The sequence below is a fragment of the Carcharhinus amblyrhynchos genome, chromosome 27, assembly GCF_965287045.1.
Source record: "Carcharhinus amblyrhynchos chromosome 27, sCarAmb.v2.hapA, whole genome shotgun sequence".
NCBI classification, from domain to species: domain Eukaryota; kingdom Metazoa; phylum Chordata; class Chondrichthyes; order Carcharhiniformes; family Carcharhinidae; genus Carcharhinus; species Carcharhinus amblyrhynchos.
The window spans coordinates 32,402,899-32,428,992 of NC_137350.1; the positions used below are offsets into that span (position 1 = coordinate 32,402,899).

The 26,094-nt window shown below is 46.3% G+C and overlaps 1 protein-coding gene across 3 annotated transcripts in view; it reads right to left on the reverse strand.

The window, feature by feature from the left end:
* The window catches only part of tbkbp1 (TBK1 binding protein 1), a 140,940-nt gene that overhangs the window by 83,324 nt on the left and 31,522 nt on the right, over window positions 1-26,094 (reverse strand). For all 3 annotated transcript variants that reach the window (XM_080213736.1, XM_080213737.1, XM_080213738.1), the window contains exons 6-7: window positions 22,211-22,416; window positions 20,579-20,634 (exon numbers count right to left, since the gene is read on the reverse strand). In XM_080213736.1, coding sequence (XP_080069862.1) covers window positions 20,579-20,634; window positions 22,211-22,416 — 262 coding nt within the window. The remainder of the gene's footprint in view (window positions 1-20,578; window positions 20,635-22,210; window positions 22,417-26,094) is intronic.

Below are 26,094 nucleotides of genomic sequence, written 5' to 3' on the forward strand. Positions count from 1 at the left end.
CTTCTTGAGTCGTTGGTACGTGACCTCAGATGGGCACTAAATGCCAAACTTGGGCCAGCGAGGCCCATATCCCAGAAACGAAAGAAATAATACGATAAATGTGATGCGGATTGGCAATTAACACAGAGCTACTCCAAACAGGAGTTAAATAAATGCAAGTTGTTGTAAGACACTTACAAAACCATGCGGCTTGACAGGTCAAAGGTTTAATGCCCTCTGAAGTCCCTCATGCCATGTCCTTTGCTGTCTCCTATCCAATGCACCGCCTCGGCTCATTAGCAATGCAGTAAGGGCTGCCTTCAGGACTGAAGCCATTGACAGATTGCAATGCTTTCTAGGCAACATTTAACTGCAGGTGTTGTTGATATTGTCACTCACAGAAGGTGATAACTCTCACCAGTGAAAGTTAAAAGAGGTTGATAGACATGCGAAAGTTCACCTGACTGCCTGTGCCAAGGGCTGTTTTTTTTGTGTGTTGGAGCAGATTTAACACCTGCAGTCCAATAGAAGCCATGAATGAATAAAGATGGCACTTTCCTTTGCCATGCTCCTTTTGTTACATGTCCACAGGCCTCCCTCAGCTGTGGCTGCTTTGCTTCCAGGAATCGATGCAGCCAGTTTGCACCATCTAGAATAAGCAATTAATTTAGGAGTGCCCTATCTTTGATCTTTAGAATGCAACATTAAATGGAGGCCTCAGCCTCTCTCTTTGGTGGACATGAAAGGTCATCATGCACTATTTTAAAGAGCAGGGCATTATTCTCCAGTACCCCAGTCAATATTTACCTCTCGACCAACATCACAAAGGCCTATCAGCAAGTTATCCTCCCATTGCTGTTTGTGAGAACCTCCTTCTGTCGACAGCACTCCTTGGCATTCAACGGCATTACTATTACTGAGTCCCCCATTAACAACATCATGGGGGGTTACCATTGACCAGAAACCCAACTGGACTAACCACATAAACACAACTATTAGCACCTGCCTTAGTCTTTAACACTATCACGAACACAAGATGGGGAGCTTGTTAATGACATTTTTGTTAAATCTCTCCTCAGCTCCCACCTATCCCGGAACTTATACTTTGTTCCACCTCTGCCACCCTCGTTCTCTTCAATAGTATAAAACCCAACAAACTGCATCAGTTTGGGAGTTTGGCAATGCATTTTTAAACTGGGCTATGCCCTAAATTCAGCCCAGCCTAGCGCCAAACTCCCCCACCCCAGGCTTGTCAACTCCCCTCAAACTCTCCCCACAATCTTTGCAATCTGCCTTGCTAAAATTCTAGTTTATTTTTAAAAAAACCCTCAATGTTCATGCTACACCCAGTGAATGCACAGTTACAATCTGTGAAACTTTTGAAGCTCTTCATGTCGTGAAGAAGCCGCCACAACACAACTTTCCCTAAAAAGCACTGGAAATTTATCTTGCTAAATGAAGGTATTATAAAAATAAAGGTGTATCATACAAGGATGTACATGTCCTATCTGATATGCTTCAGCAAATATTCTTCTCCCAGAAAGTTTCATTGTGGTCTTGAGTTGCTATTTCTGTTGAGTTTGTTTGTTCAGCAGTTCTCTGGTACCCGCATTCAGGTTGTGGTTGGAGTGTCAACGCTGTTATCTGGAAGGAGGTCTTCACTCAACTCAGGGTCCTAGGCTGCAGTGCAGGCCAACATCTGACTACGGGCCACTGGCACCTGCTGTGCGCAGAGTTGGTTTAGGGTGTTAAGGGAGGGGACACGGGGCAAACTGACTGATTACCGCATGACGCTCTTCTTCATGCGTCCAGAGCTTAGCATGACCTGTCTTGAGTTATGCAATTCAGTGGCTGTCACTGGCTGGCCAGCGGGCAATGTGGTTGTTTTAAACCTCCTGAGAATCTAAACATATAAAACCTGTAAAAATGTGAAATACTTAGGAATCAAGTTAATTTTGTGCTCTCGCTTTGGAGTTCCTTGCCAGGGAAGGTAAATTGGAAATTCAGGGCACAGAAAATCATAGAATTCCTGCAGTGCACAAGGAGGCCATTCCCCATTGAGTCTACATTAACACTTACCCAGACTTTCCACGTAATCTCATATATTTACTCCACTAATCCTCTAACCTACTCATCTTGGGACACTAAAGGTTAATTTTAGCATGGCAAATCCAACTAACCTGCACATCTTTGGACTGTGGGAAGAAACCAGAACACCCAGAGGAAAAGCACAGGGAGAACCTGCAAACTCCTGAGGCCAGAATTGAACCCAGGTCCCTGGCACTGTAAGGCAGCAGTGCTAACCACTGTGCCATCATGCTGCATGAACAACTTTCTGATGAACACAACTTTGCATCTAGAAATGTTGATGGGGAGCTCTAGTTGGTGGCCACCCAACCTAATGTACCATGTTTGCTCCCAGCCTGCTCAACCCTCGCTCTGGGCAGGGTGAAAGGAACACAACTGACCTCAAGGTTGGATGGCTGAATGGCCTCCTGCTGTCCCACAGACCCTTCCATCCAAATAACTGACAAGGATCCTGGGATGAATGATTTCTAAAGGAAATTTGGAAAGATGGAACTAAACTTGCAGGGCTACTGGGATGGAGCTGGGGGAAATGGGGACTGACTAGATAGCTCTACAGGAAGCTGACATATGGACCCGGTAGGTTGTATGGTATGGCACAATTAAAATGCTATAGGGGTTGAACTCTCAAGATGGGGGTAGTTTCTCCACATCGACAGGAGGTGCAGGAAGGTCTTCCTTTCCCCACCTTTGTGTCAACAGACAGTGCATGCCACACCAAGCTGAATGTGTATGGCTCCCGCAATTTAATAAAACATCACAAGGGACTTCTGAAGAGTATACGTTTGGAACTGAGAGGATATCTGGGCAGGTGATCAAAGGCATGATCAATGAGGTAGGTTTTCAGAAATGTCTTTTGGAAGGACAGAGGTGAGTCGAGAGGTTTAGGACCTAGAAAATTGAAAGCGTTTCAACTCTCTCTGGCACCATTCATTTTAGCGACTGCATCGAAAAATGTAGGCGTGGAGAGCACTATACAGCTCCGGAGAGTGACGGCACACTTTTTAAAGGATTTAGCTCTTAAATAAATCATTCTTTCCTTCTCAGAAGGTATACTGTCACTTTAAGCATGGCTATCATCATTTTTCAAGAGTGATATAATGTCTCTATTCTGAGCATAAGGCATCATCTATTGCTTGTTTGGATATGTGTGAATATTAAAGGACAAAAAAGGTTTCCTGTCATACTTCAACTAATCAGCTCCCTCAAGTGTCACTAAGGTGCATCTACAATAAATCAATCCCACTTTAAAGAAAGCTTGGTGCAGTGTATGCAAACAACCCAGGCTCAAGTTTCCAGGATTACAGGATAGTACAAAATCAGAACATCTAGATTTTCTGGAAGGGGACCAGTTATGTGGAGAGACTGGAAAAGCTGGGATTGTTTTTTTTAATTCACTCATGGAATGTGGGCCTCGCAGACTGGGCCAACATTTATTGCCCATCCCTAATTACCCTAGAACTGGTGGCTTGTTTCAGAGGGCATTTAAGAGTCAACCACATTGTTCTGGATCTGCAGTCATATGTAGGCCAGACCAGGTAAGGACGACAGATTTCTTTCCCCAAAAGGAAGTTCATTAGTGAATCAGATGGGGTTATTACGACAATCGGTTCATGGATTATCACTAGGCTTTTAATTCCCATTTTAACTAGATTCAAATTTCACCATCTGCCATGGTGGGATTCGAACCTGGGTCTCAAGAGCATTACCTATATTACTAAATCTCTAGATTACTTGTCCAGGGATAATACCACTGTTCCACCATTTCTTCTTACGCATAGCTAAGGGGAGATTTGTTAGAAGTGTTGAAAATGTTGAAGGATAGTCAGAAGCTTTTTTCCGGGGTGGAAGAGTCACTTACGACTGGAAGCAGATTCAATGGCAACTTTCAAAGAAGAGTGGGATTAAAGGTTAAAAAGGAAACATTTGCAGGGCAGCAGGGAGTCAAATTAGGGGGCTCTTGCAGAGAGACATCACAAGGACAATGGGCCGAATGATTATAGGGCTTTTATGATAGCTGATCGGATATAACAGTATGGTGAGAGGCTCATTTTACCAACAACACAGATGAGATTCAACTAGTGCACAAGTACACACAACAATAGGATTATGTGGGAGACTTGGGGGAAATGGTGGTAATCACGTGGAATAGAAATCAAGCAGCCCAGGCTCATGTTCTGGGGATCATTGGTTCAAGTCCCACCATGGCAGCTAGTTGAGTTCAAATTGAAGAAGCTGGACTCAGTAATGATGATCTTAAAACTATCACTGATTGTTGTAAAAACCCACCTGGTTCCTCAAGGGAAGGAAATCTGCTGTCCTTATCTCATCTGGCCTAGGACGGCACGGTGGCACAGTGGTTAGCACTGCTGCCTCATAGCGCTAGGGACCTGAGTTCAATTCCTGGCTTGGGTCACCGAGCATCTGGAGATTGTACATTCTTCCCATGTCTGTGTGGGTTTCCTCCGGGTACTCCGCTTTCCACCCACAGTCCAAAAGGCATGCTGGTTAGATGCACTAGCCCTGCTAAATACTCCCTCAGTGTGCCTTAACAGGCGTGGGAGTGTGATGACTAGGGGATTTCACAGTAACTTCATTGCAGTTTTAATATAAACCTATTAATAAAACAACTAAATTACCAGTGATTCCAGAGTCACAGCAATGTGGTTGACTCTTAACTGCACCCTGAAATGACCCAGAAAGCTATTCAGTTCAAGAGGAGTTAGGCATAGTCAAAAAAATTCTGGTCGAGTTAGAGGTGCCTACAACTCATGAGAGAATAAAATTTAAAAAATAGTGAATGTTGATTGCATTCAGGTGAAATTCATTACTCCATTGGTTAGTGGATGCAGATCACATTGAACATTGAATGGATCACAGCTGCCAGATTATTAGAGACTGATTATCATATTAATTATTACACTAATATTGAACTCCAGCTGACACCTTACTTTGTTATGTTAAAAGACTTACTACTTAGTTAAAATGTTGCATCAGTTAGAGCACAATGTCTGAATCCCACTGCCATTCCTACTGTTGCTACGTCAAGAACACAAGAAACAGGAGCAGGAGTAGACCATTCAGCCCATCAAGTCTGCTCCACCATTCAATACGATTGAACTTGATCTTGGCTTCCAACTCCATATTCCAATCTGCTTCCCATGTCTTTGATTTGATTTATTATTGTCACATCTATGGGGATACAGTGAAAAGTATTGGTTCTTGCGCTCTATACAGACAAAGCATACTGTTTATAGAGTACATAGGAGAGAAGGAAAAGAGAGGGTGCTGAATATAGTGTTACAGTCATAGCTAGGATGTAAAGAAAAATCAATTTAATATATGGCAGGTCCATTCAAAAGTCTGATAGCAGCAGGGAAGAAGCTGCCTTTGAGTCGGTTGGTACATGACCTCAGATTTTTGTACATTTTTCCTAATGGAAGAAGGTGGAAGAAAGTATGTCTGGGATGCATGGAGTCCTTCATTATGCTGGCTGCTTTCCCGAGGCAGCGGGAAGTGTAGATGGAGGCCCTGATTTTTACCTGCATGGCTGCCCGAGGCTCGTATGATTGTGCCCGAGGCCAATGAGGAATGCCATTCTGCGACCCTCGCCCACTCCGATTTCAATGCAGCTGTATCGGCAATATCAGGGCCAGAATCGATGCAAGGCTGAGTGAGTGATGGACTGGGCTTCATTCATGACCTTTCGTAGTTTCTTGCAGTCTTGGTCAGACCTTGAGCCATACCAAGCTGTGAAAGGATGTATCCCATATATCTCTTAATTCCCTGAGACCATAAATCTGTCTACTCCAGCCTTAAATATATCCAACAATGGAGCATCTTCTGGGGTAAAGAATTCCAAAGATTCACAACCCTTTGAGTGAAGTAATTTTGTCTCATCTCAATCTGAAAAGATCGGTCCCTTAGTTTTGAGTCTGTGCCCCACATTCTAGAATTTCTGACCAATGTACATAATCTGTCAGTGTCTACTCCATCAATTCCCTTCAGAATTGTGCAGTTATCGATATTCTTCTAAATCCCAGAAAATATAAGACCAATTTACTCAGCCTCAGGGCGGCACGGTGGCACAGTGGTTAGCACTGTTGCCTCACTGCGCCAGGGACCCAGGTTCAGTTCCCGGCTTGGGTCACTGTCTGTGTGAAGTCTGCATGTTCTCACTGTGTCTGCGTGGGTTTCCTCCGGACGCTCCGGTTTCCTCTCACACTCCAAAGATGCGCAGGATAGGTGAATTGGCCATGCTAAGTTCTACCTCAGTGTATCCAAACAGTGCGCCTGAATGTGGCAACTAGGGGATTTTCACAGTAACTTCATTGCAGTGTTAATGTAAGCTTACTTTTGACTAATAAATAAACTTTTTCATAGGATAACCCCCTCATTCCAGGAACCAATTTCATGAACCTTCGCTGTACTGCGTCCAATGCAAGTCTATTTATCTTTAAATATGGAGACCAAAACTGCAGGCTGAATGCTGAAGGTCAAACATGTTCAAAACTAATGGCATGGTAACATGGGGCACGCTTGGCAGGTTACCCACTGCTCCGTGCACACACGGAAGATGCCAGGAGGATAACTGGGGCATCCGGAGTACTGGGTGCAGTTTTGGTCTCCTTATTTAAGAAAGACGATAACTACATTAGAAGCAATTCAAGAAAGGTTCACTCAACTGATTCCTGGGATGAAGTGGGGGGTTATGTATCGTACGAGGAAAGAATGGGTCCATACCCACTGGGAGTTAGCTGACTGAGGGCTAATCTTATTGAAATATATCAGATCCTGAGGGGATTTGACAGGAGGGACGTAGAGAGAATGTTTCCCCTTGTGGGGGGAATCGAGGTCACAGGTTAAAAATTAAGGGTCGCCCATTTAAGACGGAGATGGGGAGAATGTTGTTTCTCTCAGAGGGTCATTAATCTGTGAAATTCTCTTCCCCAGAAAACAGAGGCTGGGTCACTGAATATATTCGGGGCTGAGTTAGGTAGGTTTTGGGTTGATAAGGACGTCAAGGATTTGGGGGTGGGCAGGAAAGTGAAGCTGAGACTATAACCAGACCAGCCCTGATCTTAAAGAATGGCAGAGCAGCTGGAAGGGCTGACTGGCCTCTTCCAGCCCCTAGTTCTTGTGACTGAAAGACAGATAATATGTTAAAGTCTTGCCTTCCCACTTTGTGTTATCATACTCCACCCATTTAGAACAATCTCTCCAGTCAATTTAATCATCGTTTACAGATCTCCATTCATCTTTTACAGATGCACCATAGAAAGCATTCTTTCTGGTTGTATCACAGCTTGGTATGGCTCCTGCACTGCCCAAGGAAATACAAAAGGTCATGAATGTAGCCCAAACCATCATGCAAAACCAGCCTCCCATCCATTGACTCTGCCTACACTTCCCGCTGCCTCGGCAAAGCATAATTAAGGGCCCCACGCATCCCAGACATTCTCTCTTCCATCTTCTTCTGATGGGAAAAAGATACAAAAGTCTGACATCACGTACCCAACTGACTCTAGAACAGCTTCTTCCCTGCTGCCATCAGACTTCTGAATGAACTTACCTTGCATTAAGTTGATTTTTCTCTACACCCTAGCTATGACTGTGACACTACATTCTGCACTCTCTTATTTCCTTCTCGATGAACTGTATGCTTTGCCTGTAGAGCGCGCAAGGAACAATACTTTTCACTCTATGTTAATACATGTGACAATAATAAATCAAATCAAATCACATCAAAGTCTAGTCTTGTCTGTGAACCTTTGGGTCAGTGGGTAGAGGCACCACTCAGATAGGGTCCAGAGTATCCAACGCTCACCCCTTCATTGGTGCTGATCACAGTCAGGGCAGCTGGAATGGGGCATCAGTCACCCAGAGTGACGGGGAGTGTTCAGTCTCCCCTCACCTCTCCACCTGCCTCTTGGTTCAGCTTCGGCACAACACAGGAAGCATCAAGAATTATCTGAATCCCTGACAGGTGCTGGCAAAGGGGAAGCCAAACAGGAAGATGACTGAGATGGAGCCCAGGATTGGGCAGATCTGAAAAGCACAGAGTTTGTGGCATGCTTCATGATAGAAATGGAATGGAACGTCACAAATGGGAGTTGGTAGGAGACAGTTGGGGGGGGTGGAGGTGGGCACGTGTACATTGAAGCAACAGAGAATATCTCAGCAAAAAGAGATTCCATTGACACAGAGAGGCGCCTGTTCCGTGATAACCCCATTCCAGACTGTCCTGACATGATAACCAGAGTGGAGGGCTGATTCTATGCTCCAATACTCGCAGGAAGCACTTCCCGAGCTTAGGGCTTGTTATTTTTATCTGTTCAATAAATATTAAACAGAAAGGCTAAATGTTGGCATTTTCCCAAGATGCATTTTTCATATACCGTGGCCACAAGAATAGGTCAAAGGTTAGGAATTCTGCAGCCAATAACTCATCTCCTGACTACCCAAGGCCTGTCCACCATCTACAAGGCACAAGTCAGGAGTGTGATGGAATACTCCCCGCTTGCTTGGATGAGTGCAGCTCCAATAACACTCAAGAAGCCTGCTTGACTGATACCCCATCCACAAACATTCACCCTCTCCACCACGGATGCACAGTGGTAGCAGTGTGTACCATCTGAGCAAGACATTGCAGCAACTCACCAAAGCTCCTTCAACAGTTTTCCAAGTGCACGATCTCTACAATCTGGAAGGACAAGGTCAGCAGACACAGGTAACACCACCACCTGGAGGTTCCCCTCCAAGCCACCCACCATCCTGACTTGGAAATATATCGCCGTCTCTTCACTGTCGCTGGATCAAAACCCTGGAACTACCTCCCTAACCGCACTGTGGGTGTACCTACACCACATGGACAGCAGTGGTTCAAGAAGGTAGTGAAGGGCAATTAGGGTTGGGCAATAAATGCTGACATAGCCGGCAACACCAGATCTCATGATCAATTCCTTTAAAAATCTGCAGGTCTTAGTCCCTGCAGGGAATGCTGGAATTATCCCAATCGCTGTCTCTCTTGTTTACACAGGAACAGGAGAATTTTCAATTCTTTCTTTTCCTCCCCTGATTCAGTAAAGGGGAAGGAAAGTCTTGCATTCATATAGCGCCGCTTACAACTTCAGGAGGCCCCCAAAGCACTTTCCGATCAATGAGGTACTTTTGGAGTATCATCACTGATGCAAAGCGCACAGCAAGATCCCACAAGCATCACCACGATGATGACCAGATATTATCTGTTTTGTGACGTTGGCCGAGGGACAAATACTGGCCGGGGGGCGGGGAGGACATCGGAGAGAACTTCCCACTATTTCCCATGTATCTTACATGTCCACCATGGAGGGCAAATGGGGACTTTGGTTCAACATCTCACTTCTGACAGTGCAGCACTCCCTCAGTACTGCACTGAAGTATTGTATCTCTGGAAAGGGGTTTAAATCTTGCGCACTGCGCTAGCACCAACAATACTCTAAAGAACACTGGACTGCAGATTAGTTAGGTGGAATCTTGGTTCTTTGCCCTGAGACAGCCTTGTATACATTCATTAGGGGCAGTATAAAGAACATGTCTACAAATGGATTAGAAATTAGCCAACTGAATATCAGTCTTGTTCAATTTGTTAGACACATATCCAATTGCATTTGTCATAAATAAATATAAAGTAACAGTCACTATCTTAGGCCATGTGATCTCAATACACCCAATCAGATCACACCTACCAATAAAATTTCAGCAGTTTGTTGGTAAATGCTTAAGATACAAAACAGCATGTGAGTGTATTTTTTTCTGTACGTTGTGTGTGTTTTCCCTTCTTGGTTATTGCATGCAGTGGCACAGTGGTTAGCACTGCTGCCTCATAGCGCCAGGGACCCGGGTTCAAATCCTGGCCTTGGGAGACTGTCTGTGTGGAATTTGCACGTTCTCCCCGTGTTTGCGTGGGTTTCCTCCAGATGCTCTGGTTTTTTTCACACTGAGGCTAAATTCTCCCTCAGCGTACCCGAACAGGCGCCGGAGTGTGGCGATTCGGGGATTTTCACAGTAACTTCATTGCAGTGTTAACGTAAGCCTACTTGTGACACTAATAAATAAACTTTGTTGGTTACTGTCTTCGATGAGGTTTAACAGGGAAGAAAGCTCTGGATTCCTGCAACATCAAAACACCAGCAATGTTCCACAGAATGAGAAGCTCAACCAATCATAACTGTTCCTGGCCAGTTGCAGAGAGTAAATCCAACCAATGACAGACAACTCCACCAAGTCAGCAGGCAAAGTGCATCCAATCCCGGGAGTAGGAAGTGAGGGTCTGGACAGAGAGTGAGGAATCTGGAGGGAAGAGGAGGCTAGAGAGTGGGGGACTTCTGACAGATAAGTGCAGAGGTCTGGAGAGGGAGATGGAGGGGCCTGGACAGAGAGGCTGAGGGGGAGACAAATGTGTGGAAGCAAGGCTAGGGTGAACAAAGGGAGAGTTGGAGGGTTCTAGGGAGTGGGAGGAGATAGGGGAGATTGGGAGAGTGAGCAAACTAGAGGGTAAAGTGGGAGATTTCTGGAGAGAGACTCTGAGGGGTCTGAAGACGGAGGCTGGAGGATCTGGAGGAAGATGCTGAGTGTCTAAAGGCAGAGTTGTGGGAGTCTGGAGGGAGAGTTTGGAGGTCTGGAGATTGGGGGGGGGCCCTGGAGGGAGAGTTTGGGGTTCAGGGGATTAGGGGGGAGTCTGGAGGAAGAGTTTGGGTGTCTGGAGATTGATGGGGTGGGTGTGGAGATTGGGGGGGGTCTGGAAGGAGAGTTAGGGGTTCATGAGATTGGGGGGAGGTCTGGAGGGAGAGTTTGAGGCTCTGGAGATTAGAGGGGTCTGGAGGAAGAGATTGGGGTTCTGGAGATTAGGGAGGTCTGAGGGAAAATTTGGGGGTCTGGAGATTGGGGGTGTGATCTTGAGGGAGGGTTTGGGGTTCTGGACATGGGGAGTGTGAAGGGAGAGATTGGGGTTCTGGATATTGAGGGGAGTCTGGAGTGAGAGATTGGGGTTCTAGAGATGAGGGTCTGGAGAGAGAGATGGAGGTTCTGGAGATGGTGGGGTCTGGAGGGAGAGATTGGGGTTCTGGAGATTGGGGGGTCTGGAGGGAGAGACTGGGGTTCTGGAAATGGGGTGACTGGAGGGAGAGATTGGGGTTCTGGAGATTGGGGGTCTGGAGGGAGAGATGGGGGGTCTGGAGGGAGACATTGGGGCTCTTGAGATGGAGGGTCTTGAGGGAGAAATTGGGGTTCTGGAGATTGGGGGGTCAGGGGGAGGGTTTGGGGTTCTGGAGGTTGGGGGGTCTGGAGGGAGAGACTGGGGTTCTGGAGGTTGGGGGGTCTGGAGGGAGAGACTGGGGTTCTGGAGATGGGGTGTCTGGAGGGAGAGATTGGGGTTCTAGAAATTGGGGGTTGGTCCAGAGGGAGAGATTGGGATTGAGGGGGTGATCTGGAGGGAGAGGTGTGGGTGAGAGCTGGAGACAGAGTGGGGCACTCTGATGAGTGGGGAGTTTTAAAGGGAGAGCAATTCAGTGTGGCACATCTTGAGTTAATATTCACAGCAATCACTAATGAAGTCAAAGTAAAACTGATGCACTGAAACTCAAAAGCAGTTGTATAAATTAACCATAATGTCTAGACGTTATCAACTTCATCATCTGTGTTTCACAAACTCTGCCAACTACAAACTGGACGTGTCCAGTCCTGGCACCGATACAGCCAAATGGCCCAGAAAAAGTCACTGTCACAGCTTCTTAAACAAAGATTCCAGACACCATCAGACATTTCACAAACTGCTCGAATTCAAACACAACCTCATGCTGATAAACAAGTTCTTGCTGTGTCCCAGCCGCACTTCCTGATTCGCCTGGCCTTCCCTGCACTCCGATCTCGCAACATGGAGAGAAGAAAATTCACAAGGACATACCTGCATCTGCCTCTCTCCAGCCTGCTCCATTCTCGAAAGCGCAGGAGACACTTAGGTCAACGCCTAACAGCCAGCACAGACTCTCAACACTCAACAACTCCTCCTCCCTGGCACCTCTGAAATAAACGTGTTCCTTTTACTTTGTTAAGGGTTGTTTTCTCTCCTCTCCTTTCAGCGCTTACCATTCCAAATTTTAAACAGCCGTGTCAGGTTTCTTTTCTCGACTGTCTGATACGAAACTTTGTCAAGGGCGCTGAGGGAACAATCGTTAATCCTGAAACCAGCCACAGTCTTTTCATGTTGTCACCTCACACTGTTCCACTACATCTCACCACAAGAGAAGGGAGAATACGAGTAGCTGTTAAGACTTGTTAGAGTGCAAAGCGCACCGTCCACAGCTCTCAGCCATTTCGTTTCGAATGTTTTAGTGCTTTGACTTTGAGTCAAACCCTACCCACCACTTTAAACATAGAAACTAGAATCAGGAGCAGGCCATTCAGCCCTTCAAGCCTGCCCCACCATTCATTTTGATCATGGCTGATCATCAAATTCAGTGTCCTGATTCTGCCTTCCCCCTCTACCCCTTGATCCCTTTAGTCCTAAGAGCTATATCCAACTAAAAGATTCACTCCCTCTACCACCCACGCACAGTAGCACCAGTGTGTCCCGCCTACAAGATGCACTGCAGCAACCCACCAAGGCTCCTTTGACAGCACCTTCCAAACCCACAACCGCTGCCAGCTAGAAAGACAACAGATACATCACCAAGTTTCCCTCTAAGCCCCTCATCACACTGATTTGGAAATATATCACTGTTCCTTCACTGGGTCAAAATCCTGGCATGCCCTCTCTAACAGCACTGTGGGTGTACCTAACACCACATTAACTGCATTGGTTCAAGAATGCAGCTCACCACCACCTTCTCAGGGGCAATTCTGAGGCGAGGTAGTGGCATAGTGATAAGATAATAAGATAAGATGATGAATGGGATGGATAGGATAGAGGTGGAAAGACTCTTCTCGCTCAAAAAAGACAGTAGGACTAGGGGGCACAGCCTCAAGATAAAGGGGGGGCGGTTTAGAACGGAGTTGAGGAGGAACTTCTTCACTCAAATGGTGGTGAATCTCTGGAATTCTCTGCCCGTTGAAGTGGTGGAGGCTGCCTCGCTAAATATTTTTAAGACGCGGGTTGATGGGTTTTTGATAAGAGAGGGGATTAAGGGTTATGGGGAGAGGGCGGGAAAGTGGAACTGAGCAGCGACAGATCAGCCATGATCTTATTGAATGGCGGGGCAGCCTCGAAGGGCTAGATGGCCTACTCCTGCTCCTATTTCTTATGTTCTTATGTTCTTATAGTGGTATTGTCACTGGACTAATAATCCAGATGTGCAGATGCCGGCGTTGGACTGGGGTAAACACAGTAAGAAGTCCCACAACACCAGGTTAAAGTCCAAAAGGTTTATTTGGTAGCAAAAGCCACCAGCTTTCAGAGCGCTGCTCCTTCATCAGGTGAGTGGGATTTCAGTTCACAAACAGGGCGTATAAATTTATGGCAGAAGGGCTGCTTCCAATTCATAAGTTCATAAGATATAGGACCAGAATTAGGCCGTTCGGCCCATCGAGTCTGTTCTGCCATTTTATCATGGCTGGTATGCTCCTCATCCCCACTTTCCTGCCTTCTCCTCATAACCTTTCAACCATTACCAATTAAAAATCTGTCTAACTCCCTCCTTAAATTTCACAAGGACACTGTCCCAGCATCCACTGCACTTTGGGGGTAGCGAATTCTGCAGATTCACCACCCTTTGGGAGAAGCAGTCTCTCCTCAACTCTGTTTGAAATTTGCAACCCCTTATCCAAAGTCTTGTTGGTCTCTGATCCTACAGCTCTTTCAAAAAGATTCAGATAAGACAGATTGTTGGGCAGAATGAAGGGAGTGAGATCCAGCATCAATCTTTATGCCAGTTTGCTTGATATATACATGAAAGTACCTTTGACAACCTCAGTACATCCCGAAGTAACACGCCTCTACTTTCTCAAGAGGCAAAGGAAATTTGGCATGTCCGCTACTGCTCTCACCAATTTTTACAGACATACCATAACAAGCATTCTTTCCGGATATATCACAGCTTGGTATGGCCCCTGCTCTGCCCAATCCATCACGTAAACCAGCCTCCCATCCACTGACTCCGTCTACACTTCCCGCTGCCTCGGAAAAGCAGCCAGCATAATCAAGGACCCCATGTACCCTGGACATTCTCTCTTCCACCTTCTTCCGTCGGGGAAAAGATACAAAAGTCTGAGATCACGTACCATCCGACTCAAGAACAGCTTCTTCCCTGCTGTCAGCAGACTTTTGAATGGACCTACCATATATTAAGCTGATCTTTCTATAACTGCAACACTACATTCTGCAGCCTCTTCTTTCCTTCTCCCCTATGTAATCTATGAACGGTATGCTTTGTCTGAATAGCGCAAGAAGCAATACTTTCCACTGTATAACAATAATAAATGAAATCAAATACTGAACAGCCAACAAGATCCAGTAACAGTCATAGAATAAACTAATTTGTGCGAGAGTAATATCCAGCTTTAACTTCAGAACCCAAATTTTCTACTGCTGAACTTTGCAATGTTCTGTTCTAACTTACAAGTCCCACATTTTAAATAATGCATTAAGAAAATAATTAGCTGTCTATACTAGCTTTAATGATTTAGTGCCATGTCGACATTGCATTCAAATCTGCTTCATTTAAATTATCTGATAACTCATTCAGTTAGCGCTATATTCCACTCTGCTGCGTCATTTACAATGCTCGATTCAAATGACTGCCTGATTTAAGCACCAGAATGATTGATTGTGTTCGATAGGGGAGGCTGTAATGGCCTGATAGAACCACAAGGGGGTAGCTTCACCCCAGGAACAGTGAAGCAATCAGAGTGTACAAAGCAACTGATTTATTGAAGAGGAATTTTCGCTACTTTTCTTGTCAGTTTTTGGGTCGGGGGTTAGACCAAGACCCCAGTCTACCCTTTCAGGAGGGCATAAAAGATACCACTTCACTATTTCAAAGAAGAACAGGGAAATCATCCCAGACGTTCCAGGCAATATTAAACCCTTAAACAAGATCGGCGAAATGGATAATCTGGCCATTATGATATTGCTGCTGGTGGGATCTTGCTGTGCACACAATGGCTGCTACATTTCCTACATCGCAACATTGGCTCCACGTCAAACCTACTTCAACGGCCGTAAATAGCTTTTCGACATCTAAAAGATGCAAGCCAACATGTTTTAAGCGATGTCCTACTCTCTAGGGGCTGGCTCAATGAAGAAAATGCAGAGTCAAGGGCTGGGATTCTCTGACCTCACCTGCAGCTGGGACCTCCCTGGTGCCACTGCTGTGAATGGAATGGTAATGGTTGGCACGGGTGGCCCAGTGGTTAGCACTGCTGCCTCACAGCGCCAGGGACCCGGGTTCGATTCCCGACTTGGGTCACTGTCTGTATGCATGTTCTCCCTCTTGTCTGCGTGGGTTTGCTCCGGTTTCCTCCCACAGTCCAAAGGTGTGTGGGTTAGGTGGATTGATCCATGCTAAATTGCCCCTTAGTGTCAGAGGGACTAGCTGGAGTAAATGGGGATAGGGCCTGGATAGGATTGTGGTTGGAGCAGACACAATGGGCCAAATGGCCTCTTTCTGCACTGTAGGATTCTATGCAGCCTCACTGCTTACAACACTAATAAATAAACTGAAACTTTTGGCTGAGTATCAAACTCTCTGTTCTCGCTGGCAGTGGTGGTGGGAGGTACGAGATCAAAGAACCCCAACCAAGATGTTGAGGTGAGAGGAAGTGTTTTGACCAAGATGCGATCTGCTCATAATTTGTGACTGGAGGAGGAGGTTGGAGGGTCTGAACAGCCGACACTCTTGCTCCTTATGCTTGGTCCGTAACAAGACAGTCAATGGAAATGTTGCGCGCACTCCCTTCCCCAACCGGCGCGACTCTCCCCAGTGCCTTTCCTGAGCACCCAACCCTGGCTGTGTTTCCCTGGAACTCAGACACCAGCACCAAGCTGGCAGGAACTCTGTGGGCCTCCAGAACAAAACAGCGACAGCAAAACATTACAATCGACAATTTAAATGACTGTGTCTGTGTATCCCACCTTCCTATATTGTCAGGATTAGGTTAACAGAGCTTCCAGTTGAATCTTAATTTGATGACAATTATTCAATAGAAGTCACTGATATATAAAGGGACTACAAATGGCACTGCGTGTCGATGGAGAATTGCATGTGGAGTTGGGTCAAAGAAATAAAGGTAGTTTATGAAGAAGCAGAACTTGTGTCTCCTTTACTGAACTACAAGCTACAGGCTCAGGTATCACTACTTATGAATGTAAAGAGTAACCAAGAGAATGGGGGGATTGTAAAGTTTGCAATTGTCAATGTTGGCCTTTGGTGTTCAAGTTTATTTATTAGTGTCACAAATAGGCTTACATTAACACTGCAATGAAGTTACTGTGAAAATCCCCTAGTCGCCACACTCCAGTGCTTGTTCTGGTAAAAAGTCTGACAACACCAGGTTTTAGTCCAACCTATTTATTTGATAATATTCTCACTAGCTTTCGAGGGGACAGCCTCTTCGAAGAGGCTGTCCCCTCGAAAGCTAGTGAGAATATTATCAAATAAATAGGTTGGACTAAAACCTGGTGTTGTCAGACTTTTTACTGTGTTTACGCCAGTCCAACGCCGGCATACCCACATCATGACTTGTTCTGGTACACAGAGAGAGAATTTAGCATGGCCAATGCACGTAGCCAGCACGTCTCTCGGACTGTGGGAGGAAACCGGTGCACCTGGAGGAAACCCATGCAGACACAGGGAGAATGTACAGACTCTACACAGACAGTGACCCGAGCCAGGAATTGAACCCTGGTCCCTGGCGCTGTGAGGCAGCACGGCTAACCACTGTGCCTCCATGCTGCCCCTGGGCTGAAGTTTGTTCTAAAAGTGGACATCAGGGAATCCAGCCAATTGGGCTTGGTAATTTCCTGCCCAATATAAGCTCCAATCACACTACATTCTAAAGAGAGAATTTCTCCCTTCCGTTCATCAAGTACATTTCACAGAAACCCTACAGTGCCGAAGTAGGCCATTCGGCCCATCAAGTCTGCACCAACTCTCTGACAGAGAATCCCACCCACGCCCTTTCCCGTAACCCCATGTATTTACCCTACTAATCCTAACCTACACACCTTGGGACACTAAGGGGCAATTCAGCATGGCCAATCCACCCAAGCTACACATCTTTGGACTGTGGGAAGAAACTGGAGCACCTGGAGGAAACCCACGCAGACATGGGGAGAACTTGCAGACTCCACACATTGTATTACTGAGAGCTCACGTGAACAATTCAGGTCTCTGTATTGCAGAGAAGACATCGGTACGGGGCGAGTGAAAAGCAATTTGCAAATTTGAGGCAGTGTTACCAGAATTGAGAGGTGGCAGCATTTGGGGAAAACCGAACAGGCTGGGGCTGTTTCCACTGGGAAAGGGAAGGCTGGAGGGTGATGGAATAGAGATCTTCACAGTTCTGAAAGGGTTTTGGCAAGCTAAACACAGAACCGGAGATGAGAGTAAACCGGGGGGCCATTAATATAAAACAGTAATTAATTAATAAATGAAATAAGGGGTTCAGGAGAAACTCCTTTGTACAGATAAACATGTGGAAGTCACTGCCACACAGAGGAGTTAAGCAGAATAATATAAATGCCTTTATAGGGAAGCTGGGCAAACTCATGAGGGAAAAAGAGATAGAAGGCAGTGCTGAAGAGGTGAAGCAAAGGAGTGTTTCCAGATGTCCTTACAGAGTGCCGCAGAGCTCTGAAACACTCGAGATTCCGAGTGGGCGGTGATGATGAGTTCATCCCATAGAACATTGCAGTCGAGTGAGTGAGCACTCCTGAGAATGCTAATGATAAGTATGCAGCAGTGGGGGTCCTGCACAAATGATCTGACTGCTTACTCTCCCAGTCTCCCCTCAGCAGGCACCCCAGCAAACTGCCCGACACACACAACGCCCGGGATAAGGACAGAACATTCCAGCTCTCTTGACCCAGAAAAACATAGAGTCTCTACAGCACAGAAGAAGGCCATTCGGCCCATTGCGTCTGCACAGACCCACAATCTCACCCAGGCCCTATTCCCATAACCCCACATATCTACCCTGCTAATCCCCCTGACACTAGGGTCAATTTAGCATGGCCAATCAACCTAACTTGCACATCTTTGGAGTGTCGGAGGAAACTGGAGCACCCGGAGGAAACCCATGCAGACATGGGGAGAATGTGCAGACTCCGCACCGACAGTGACCCAAAGCCAGAATCGAACCCGGGTCCCTGGCGCCGTGAGGCAGCAACGCTAAGCAGCGTGCCACCGTGGCGCCTTAATACCCTCCTCTTGTCATGTTACCCACTGGAACATCTTCATGTTCAATTTGATTTCCGAGTGCAGAGGAGACATTCAGCAGTGAGAAATGCACAAGTGAAGGCTGAAGGGTGTGTGTAGCACTTCTGAGAGAAGTATTTGGAAAATTATACGTCCCAGGATTCACGTGGAAGTACGTCTGACTGGGCCAGGGTGTCCTCAAACCACGTAGCGGTCAACGGTGGAATTGCCAGTTTTTGGTGTCCAGGCCCCCCTCACCTGTGGTGAGGTCAGTGAGGTACGCAAAAAGTCATCAATTTCGTTAGGGGAACCTCAGAATCATGAGGTCAAATTCTGCTACCAGAACTTAAAAACTGAGAAAATGAACAGCCTGTAACAAGTGGCCAGGCAGTTTGTTGGATTGTCACTAAAAACCCAATTTGTTCAGTAATATGCTTCAGTACAGCAAACCTCCATGTCCTTTCCCAGTCTGGCTGCTACCTGACTCCAGTCCCACACCAACGCTAATTCCCTTTCTCCCACTAACAGTGCAAGCCCCAAACTCACCTACTTCATGGCCCAGAGCGCAGGGTGATTGATGCCTGTAAGGCGGGGGGGGGTGATGGGAGGGATGGGGGGAGGAAGGGGAGAGACCTTTGCTAACGTCAGTCAGCTTGGGAATGATATTTCTTCAGGGGGGAAGGGAGGCAGCAAGCAGTAAACACCCTCTCCCACTCTCACAGCTCCCACCTGTAAAATTCGGCCCTGACTAAAGATTGGCTCCGGTACTATCCTCCACTGACGGCTATCCCTGAATTTTAACTCCCCTCTGAGGAGACTCTGGATGAGGTGCAGGATAAAAGGAAATTACTGCTGCGGGTGCTGGAATCTGAAACCAAAAGACAAAATGCTGGAAAATCTCAGCAGATCTGACAGCCTCTGTGGGAGAGAATAGAGCCAATGTTTCGAGTCTGGATGACCTTTCGTCAGGGCATCTTACCCAGCTCCACCTGCCCACCTTATCCCCATAACCCCATACATTTACCACGCTAATCCCCTAACCTACACATGTTTGGACACCGAGTGAGAATTTAAAACCAAAAGACAAAATGCTGGAAAATCTCAGCAGGTCTGGCAGCATCTGTAAGGAGAGAAAAGAGCTGACGTTCCGAGTCCAGATGACCCTTTGTCAAAGCTTTGGCAAGCGTTTGACTACACTTCAACAGATATTTAATTGACTGTAAAGCAATTTGAGATATCCTCAGATCGTAGAAGGTGCTATGTAAATGCAAGTCTTTTTTCCCCTCTAGCATTGTTATCCGAGTGTGAGAATGAATCCCTGTACTTTGTGCAAAAAACTCATCGCAAGCAAAGCTTTGACAAAGGACCATCTAGTCTCAAAACGTCAACTCTTTTCTCTCCTTCCAGATGCTGCCAGATCTGTTGAGATTTTCCAGCATTTTCTCTTTTGGTTGCCGTTAGGCAGTGTTGGCTAACAAATGCCAGGGAAGCCCTCAGTCTGAAATTGAATTTAATTTTAAAAAATGTCACCACCAGGTCAGTCGGGAGACATTAATTCCCCTTCATTGGGAACAGACTCTGCTGTGATGCTCCTCCCCGGTTCAATAGCCCCTCTGCAGCTTACTGTCCAGGCCAATTTGTTAAAATGTAACCAATGATAACATCAGATCTGTTAATAGTGTGACCAATGGTAACAAGCTGTAAGAGTCAGCTGACTCAGTAAACTGTGTAACCAATGACAAAAGGGTCAGCTGACCAGTTTGACTCAGTATAAATAAGAATCTGTTGGGAATTGGGGAGAGCTTGGAGTGGCCCAGGATGAGGCCTCGGTTGTTAGAGTAATGAAGTTTCTTAATTAAACCTTTTCCTTTGATTTATAAATTGGAGTAAGTTTAGTTTCATTTTATTGCCTAAAAGTGAAGAGTTCCTTATGGTGAATGAACACTGTTGCGTGAGACACCAGACAGCAACCCAACACAGAACTGGGTGCAAGAATCATCTCGCAGTTAATAAATGCCGGTCTTGCGAATGAATATTGTTTTGAAAAGGCCAGTCCAGAGGGAACATAAAAGGAATTAAGAAAAGCAGGTCAGAGAGGAGAAGGACTCTGATTAAACACTTACTGTTCTTCTTCTGTATTCTTTATCCACTCCATGTCGTGTGGGTCACGGGTCAGCTCCTGGTGAAGGAAGGTAGGGGAAAAGTAGGCAATGAAAAGTGAAACAACCAAATATGAGAGGGAAAAAAGTCAGATTAGTTTATTACTCTTCCTATGATTTATTCCTCTCGCTTCCGTTGCTGTGCCTGACCAACACAGCAAAAAGTTTTAGACATGGGCCACTGCTGCTCCTGTTTAAACTGTTCATTGTTAGGTGGCTCATAGAATCCCTATAGCACTGAAGGAGGCCATTCGGCCCATTGAGTCTGCACTGACCACAATTCCGCCCAGGCCCTATTCTCATAATTCCACATACTTATCCTGCTAATCCCCCTGACACTAAGGGTCAATTTAGTGCAGCCAATCAATCTAACCTGCACATCTTTGGCCTGTGTGAGGAAATCGGAGCACCCGGAGGAAACAGAGACGGGAAGAATGTGCAAAGTCCACACAGACAGTGACCCGAGGCTGGAATTGAACCGGGTCCCTGGCGCTGTGTGGCAGCAGTGCTAACCACTGTGATGCTCACAGGGGTCAAGCAAAAAAGCACCGAAGGAGCAGAGACACAGCACTTCGAGAAGGACATTGTCATCAATGAACTGATTAACTTCAAACTTTAAATTCTGCATATTGATCCAGGGAAAGGACAGTGCAGCAGCAACATAATGCATATTTATGTCACTATATCCATATCAATGTACTGTATTAAAAATATTGATGTCTACATTGATAATGGGAATTAGTAATATCAGGTATCTCTATTCATAGAACAAAATAATTCTGACTTTGAAGAGGCCATTTGGCCCATCGAGTCTGAACTGACTCTCTCTGACAGAGGCCCTTTCCCCCCACCCATCAGCTCTGACAAAGCTTCATCCAGACTCGAAACATTGGCTCCATTATTTCCCCGTAGACGCTGTCAGATCTGCTGATACTTTCCAGCATTTTCTGTTTTCCTTTCCCCGCCCTATCCCCAAAATTCCCACAAATTTACCGTGGCTAATCCACCAAACTTACACATCTTGGGACACTCATGGGCAAGTTAGCATGGCCAATCCACCAAACCTGCACACTTTCAGACTGTGGGAGGAGACCGGAGCATCGGGAGGAAACCCACGCAGACATGGGGAGAATGTGCAAACTCCACACAAACAGGCACCCAAGACCGGAATCGAACCTGGGTCCCTGGAGCTGTGAGGCGGCAATGCTGACCACTGTGTCGCCCAGCATGCTGTCATATTAAGAAGTCTCACAACGCCAGGTTAAAGTCCAACAGGTTTATTTGGAATCGCGAGTGAGTCACCTGATGAAGGATCAGTGGTCTGAAAGCTTATGATTCCAAATAACCCTGTTGGATTTTATCCTGTTGTTATGAGACTTCTTGTTGTGCCCATCCAGGTCCAATGCCGGCATCTCCACATCACGCAGTCATATTGTCCATCCAGTGAGGAAGCTGTGATCCTTAAGGCTACCTGCACTGTTAGATCTGATGACAGTGCTAACTTAGCGCACTGGAATTTGCTCTCCAGCCTCCCTGGTTTCTGACTCAGCTTTTCCGGTCACTTTTTAAAAAGGGGTGTTGCTCTTCTCCACTGACCTTTGTGCAGCTTTCCTGTAAGCTCTGCTGGCTTAGCTGGGACTGCAGGCGGTCACACTCCTCTTTGTACTGCCTCTCCCGCCACTGGCAACTGTGCAGCTTCCTCCGGAGTTCATCAACCTCCTCCTGCAACCTCTGAACTTCCAGTTCATTCAGCTGCGAATGCTCCACCCTGCAATTCTGCTGTCGCCTGGGACTCTCCAACCCTGCAGCACAACGCAAGGGAACATGGTCAAGATTTAATGCACATCAAACGCACACAATCGATAAACACTCAAGGGCAGAATTTTACCGCCACGCCCACTGTGGGAATCGTAGCGGGTGGGACACAGACCATGCAAAGATCCATTGATCTGGGACAGGATTTCCAGTCTTCTTTAAAGAAAGTTATCAAAAAGCTAAAAGCAGCAATGGTCTTGTGAATTCCATTGATAGTTCTATTCTACATCAATTGTAGAAGTGAATCATAGAATCCCTACAGTTCAGAAGGAGGCCATTCAGCCCATCGACTCTGTACCAACAACAAACCCACCCAGTATACCCTTAACCCCATTATTCCCCCTGACAGTAAAGGGCACTTTAGCATGGCCAATCCACCTAACCCACACATCTTTGAACTGCGAGAGGAAACTGGAGCACCCGGAAGATACTCACGGGAACAACATACAAACTCCACACAATCACCAAAGGCTGGAATTGAACCCGGGCCCCTGGAGCTGTGATGCAGCAGTGCTAACCAGTGTGCCACTTAATGCCAATGGAATCCTATTGGCACATTAAAGACATGGCCTTTAGGGAAGGAAATGTTCACCCAGTTAGGCCTTCATGTGACTTCAGATCCACAGCAATGTGACTGACCCTTAACTGCCCTCTGAAATAGCCCTGCAAGCCACTCAATTTCAAGAGCAACTGGGGATGGGCAATAAATGCAAGTCTTGCCCAGCGATGCCCACATCACATGAATGAATAAAGAAAAGATGTATAAATTATTTTAGCTATACCAAATATCATTGAATTCTATTTCTAGCTTCACAGATGCTGCTGAGTATTTCCCGCACTTTCTGTTCTTATTTCAGATTAATATGTTAAATTCTTGGCATCACAATTTAGGAATGATATTAAGGAGATTAATTAGAATATAGCATGTCATGTTCTGGTGTTTGTTCCAAGGAATCTGGGATCATTGGTTAATATACCAATATAACAACACATAAGAGTATAGGGTCTAGCAACAGGCCATTCGTCCATGCTAGTGTTTGTGTATCACTTCCAATCTCCCCCATTTCACTCCATCAGTATAATCTATATATGCTCAGCAACTTCCCCTTAAATATTCCAATACCATACAACTCACTATAAGGGGTATCACGGTGGCATAGTGGTTAGCACTGTTGTCTCACAGCGCCAGGGGCCTGGGTTCAATTCCACCCTTGGGTAACTGTCTGAGTGGAGTCTGCACATTTCCCCCATGTCTGCGTGGGTTTCCTCTGGATGCTCTGGTTTCTCCCCACAGTCCAGAGATATGCGGGTAAGGTGGATTAGCTATTTTAAATTGCCCCTTACTATCAAAAGATATGTAGGTTAGAGGGTTTAGTCATGCTAAATTTCCCCTTAGTGTCCAAAGGTGTGTAGGTTAGGGGGATTAGCGAGGGGTTACAGGGATAGGGCAGAGGATGGATCCGGGTGAGATGTTCTGTTGGAGAGTCGGTGCAGACCGGAAGGGCTGAATGGCCTCCTTCTGCACTGCAGGGTTTCCAAGATTCTATGACTAAGGCTAACTGCCCAGTGTAGTACAGTGGGAGTGCTGCACTGTCAAAGGTGCCATCATTCAGATGAGACATTAAACAGGTGCCAGGGTGAATATAAAGAATCCTCATGGCTCTCTTTTGAAGAAGAGTAGGGCAGTTATCACCACTGTGCCCTGACCAATCGACATCACACAAACAGGTTATCTGGTGGCAATCACACAGCTGTTTGTGGGAGCTTGCTGTGCACAATTTGGCTGCTCCTACAATAAAACAGTGACTACGCTTCAGAAGGTTTCATTGGCTGCGAAGCACTTTGAGATATCCAGTGATCATGAAAAGCACTTTATAAATGCAAGTCTTTCTGTTTTTAACTACTCCCTGTCAGAGCAAGTTCCACACTCTGGAGAATGAGCTTTCTTCTCAATTCCCTGCTGGATTTCTTGATGACGATCTTACGTTGACAGGATGAAGTTCAAACCAAGACACAGAGTTTTCCTTTCTCCAGAGCTCTCCTCCCACTCACCCAGTGCCCCAGCCATCACCAACTTATATTTACTCAAAGTACTTAATTAAACAATGCCCTTCATGTGTGTGTTCAGACAATGGGCACAACCCCGTAGGCTCATAGTGCGTTCTGCACTGCTGAGAAATGTCTTTGGGATTCACTGCACGTGAACCAGATTAGCACATTTAAATTCTCATTTAAGTATGTTCTATTGGTTTGAAGCCAGATTCTCCAGGCACTGCCAACTTGGAGTTTGGCACTGCCAGGGTGGCACTGGCAAAGGATATGGTCTGAAGGGGATGCCTGAGGGTACAGGGCCTGAAGAGGGCGCCTGAAGGAGGGGGTGCTGAGGGTGATGCCTGAAGGGGTTGAGGCCTGAAGGGGAGTCCCTAAAAGGACAGGGCCTTAGGTAACCCCATAGTGGGGTGTCAATCTGGGCACACCCAGATGCCAGCAAGGGGGGAGGCAGCAGCTGAGGCCCCCTCATGCCTCCATGGTGCCAGAGGAGGGCGACCCTGATATTTAGTGATGGGGATGAGGTGGCCCCTCTGGGTTTGAAGGTTGGGGGTGTTCCCCATGTCTGTGGGGGAGAGGAGGGGGTGGGGGTTGCAATGGCCATGATGAGGGGGAAGGGAGTTCCTCAACGTTACTTTGAGATCGCGGTGGCCTTTTAAAAACAACGCCCTGTTCTCTAAGGATCCAGCCTTGCCAGTGCCTTCAAGTCCCCACTCAGTGTGCGAGAATTCAGTGAGAATCTCCCCCAGGCTCCATAAACAATTGCAAGTGTGGTTGGATTGCAAACTGAATCACCCAGCAAGACACTTTGAAATGTTGTAGGAGAATTCTACCCACGTACCATTAACATTTTATAATGCTGACCTCCAGTTTTGCTCTGTCCCACATAAATGCAAACACGCTGACTGGAATTCTCCGGCTGTTTATATTCCGTCACTGCCAGCAAGCATGAAGAATTTGGCACTCAGCCGAGCCTCCAGGCACTAAAGCGGGACAGGAAAATCCAGCCAGCGTGAGTGGCCAGAGAATCCACCCTCTGTGTCTACCTTATCAAAACCTTTCACGATGTTAACGACCTCTGTTAAGACTTTCTATTTACAAGAGAAGAGGTCCCATCTGTTTCCCCTTCAAGCCACACTTGGAATATGGGTACAGTTCTGGTCACTCTATTATAGAAAGGATATTGTTAAATTAGAAAGAGTGCAGGAAAGATTTACTAGGATGCTACCGGGACTTGATGGTTTGCATTATAAAGAGAGGCTGGATAGACTGGGACTTTTTTCTCTGGCGTGTAGAAGGCTGAGGGGTGATCTTGTAAAGGTCTATAAAATAATGAGGGGCATAGATCAGCTAGATAGTCAATATCTTTTCCCAAAGATAGGGGAGTCTAAAATTAGAGGCATAGGTTTAGGGTGAGAGGGGTGAAATGTAAAAGTGTCCAGAGGGGCAATTTTTTCACACAGTGGGTGGTGAGTGTCTGGAACAAGCTGCCAGAGATAATAGTAGAGGCAGATACAATTTTGTCTTTTAAACAGCATTTAGAGAGTTACATGGGTAAGATGGGCATAGAGGGATATGGGCCAAATGCAGGCAACTGGGATTAGCTTAGAGGTTTA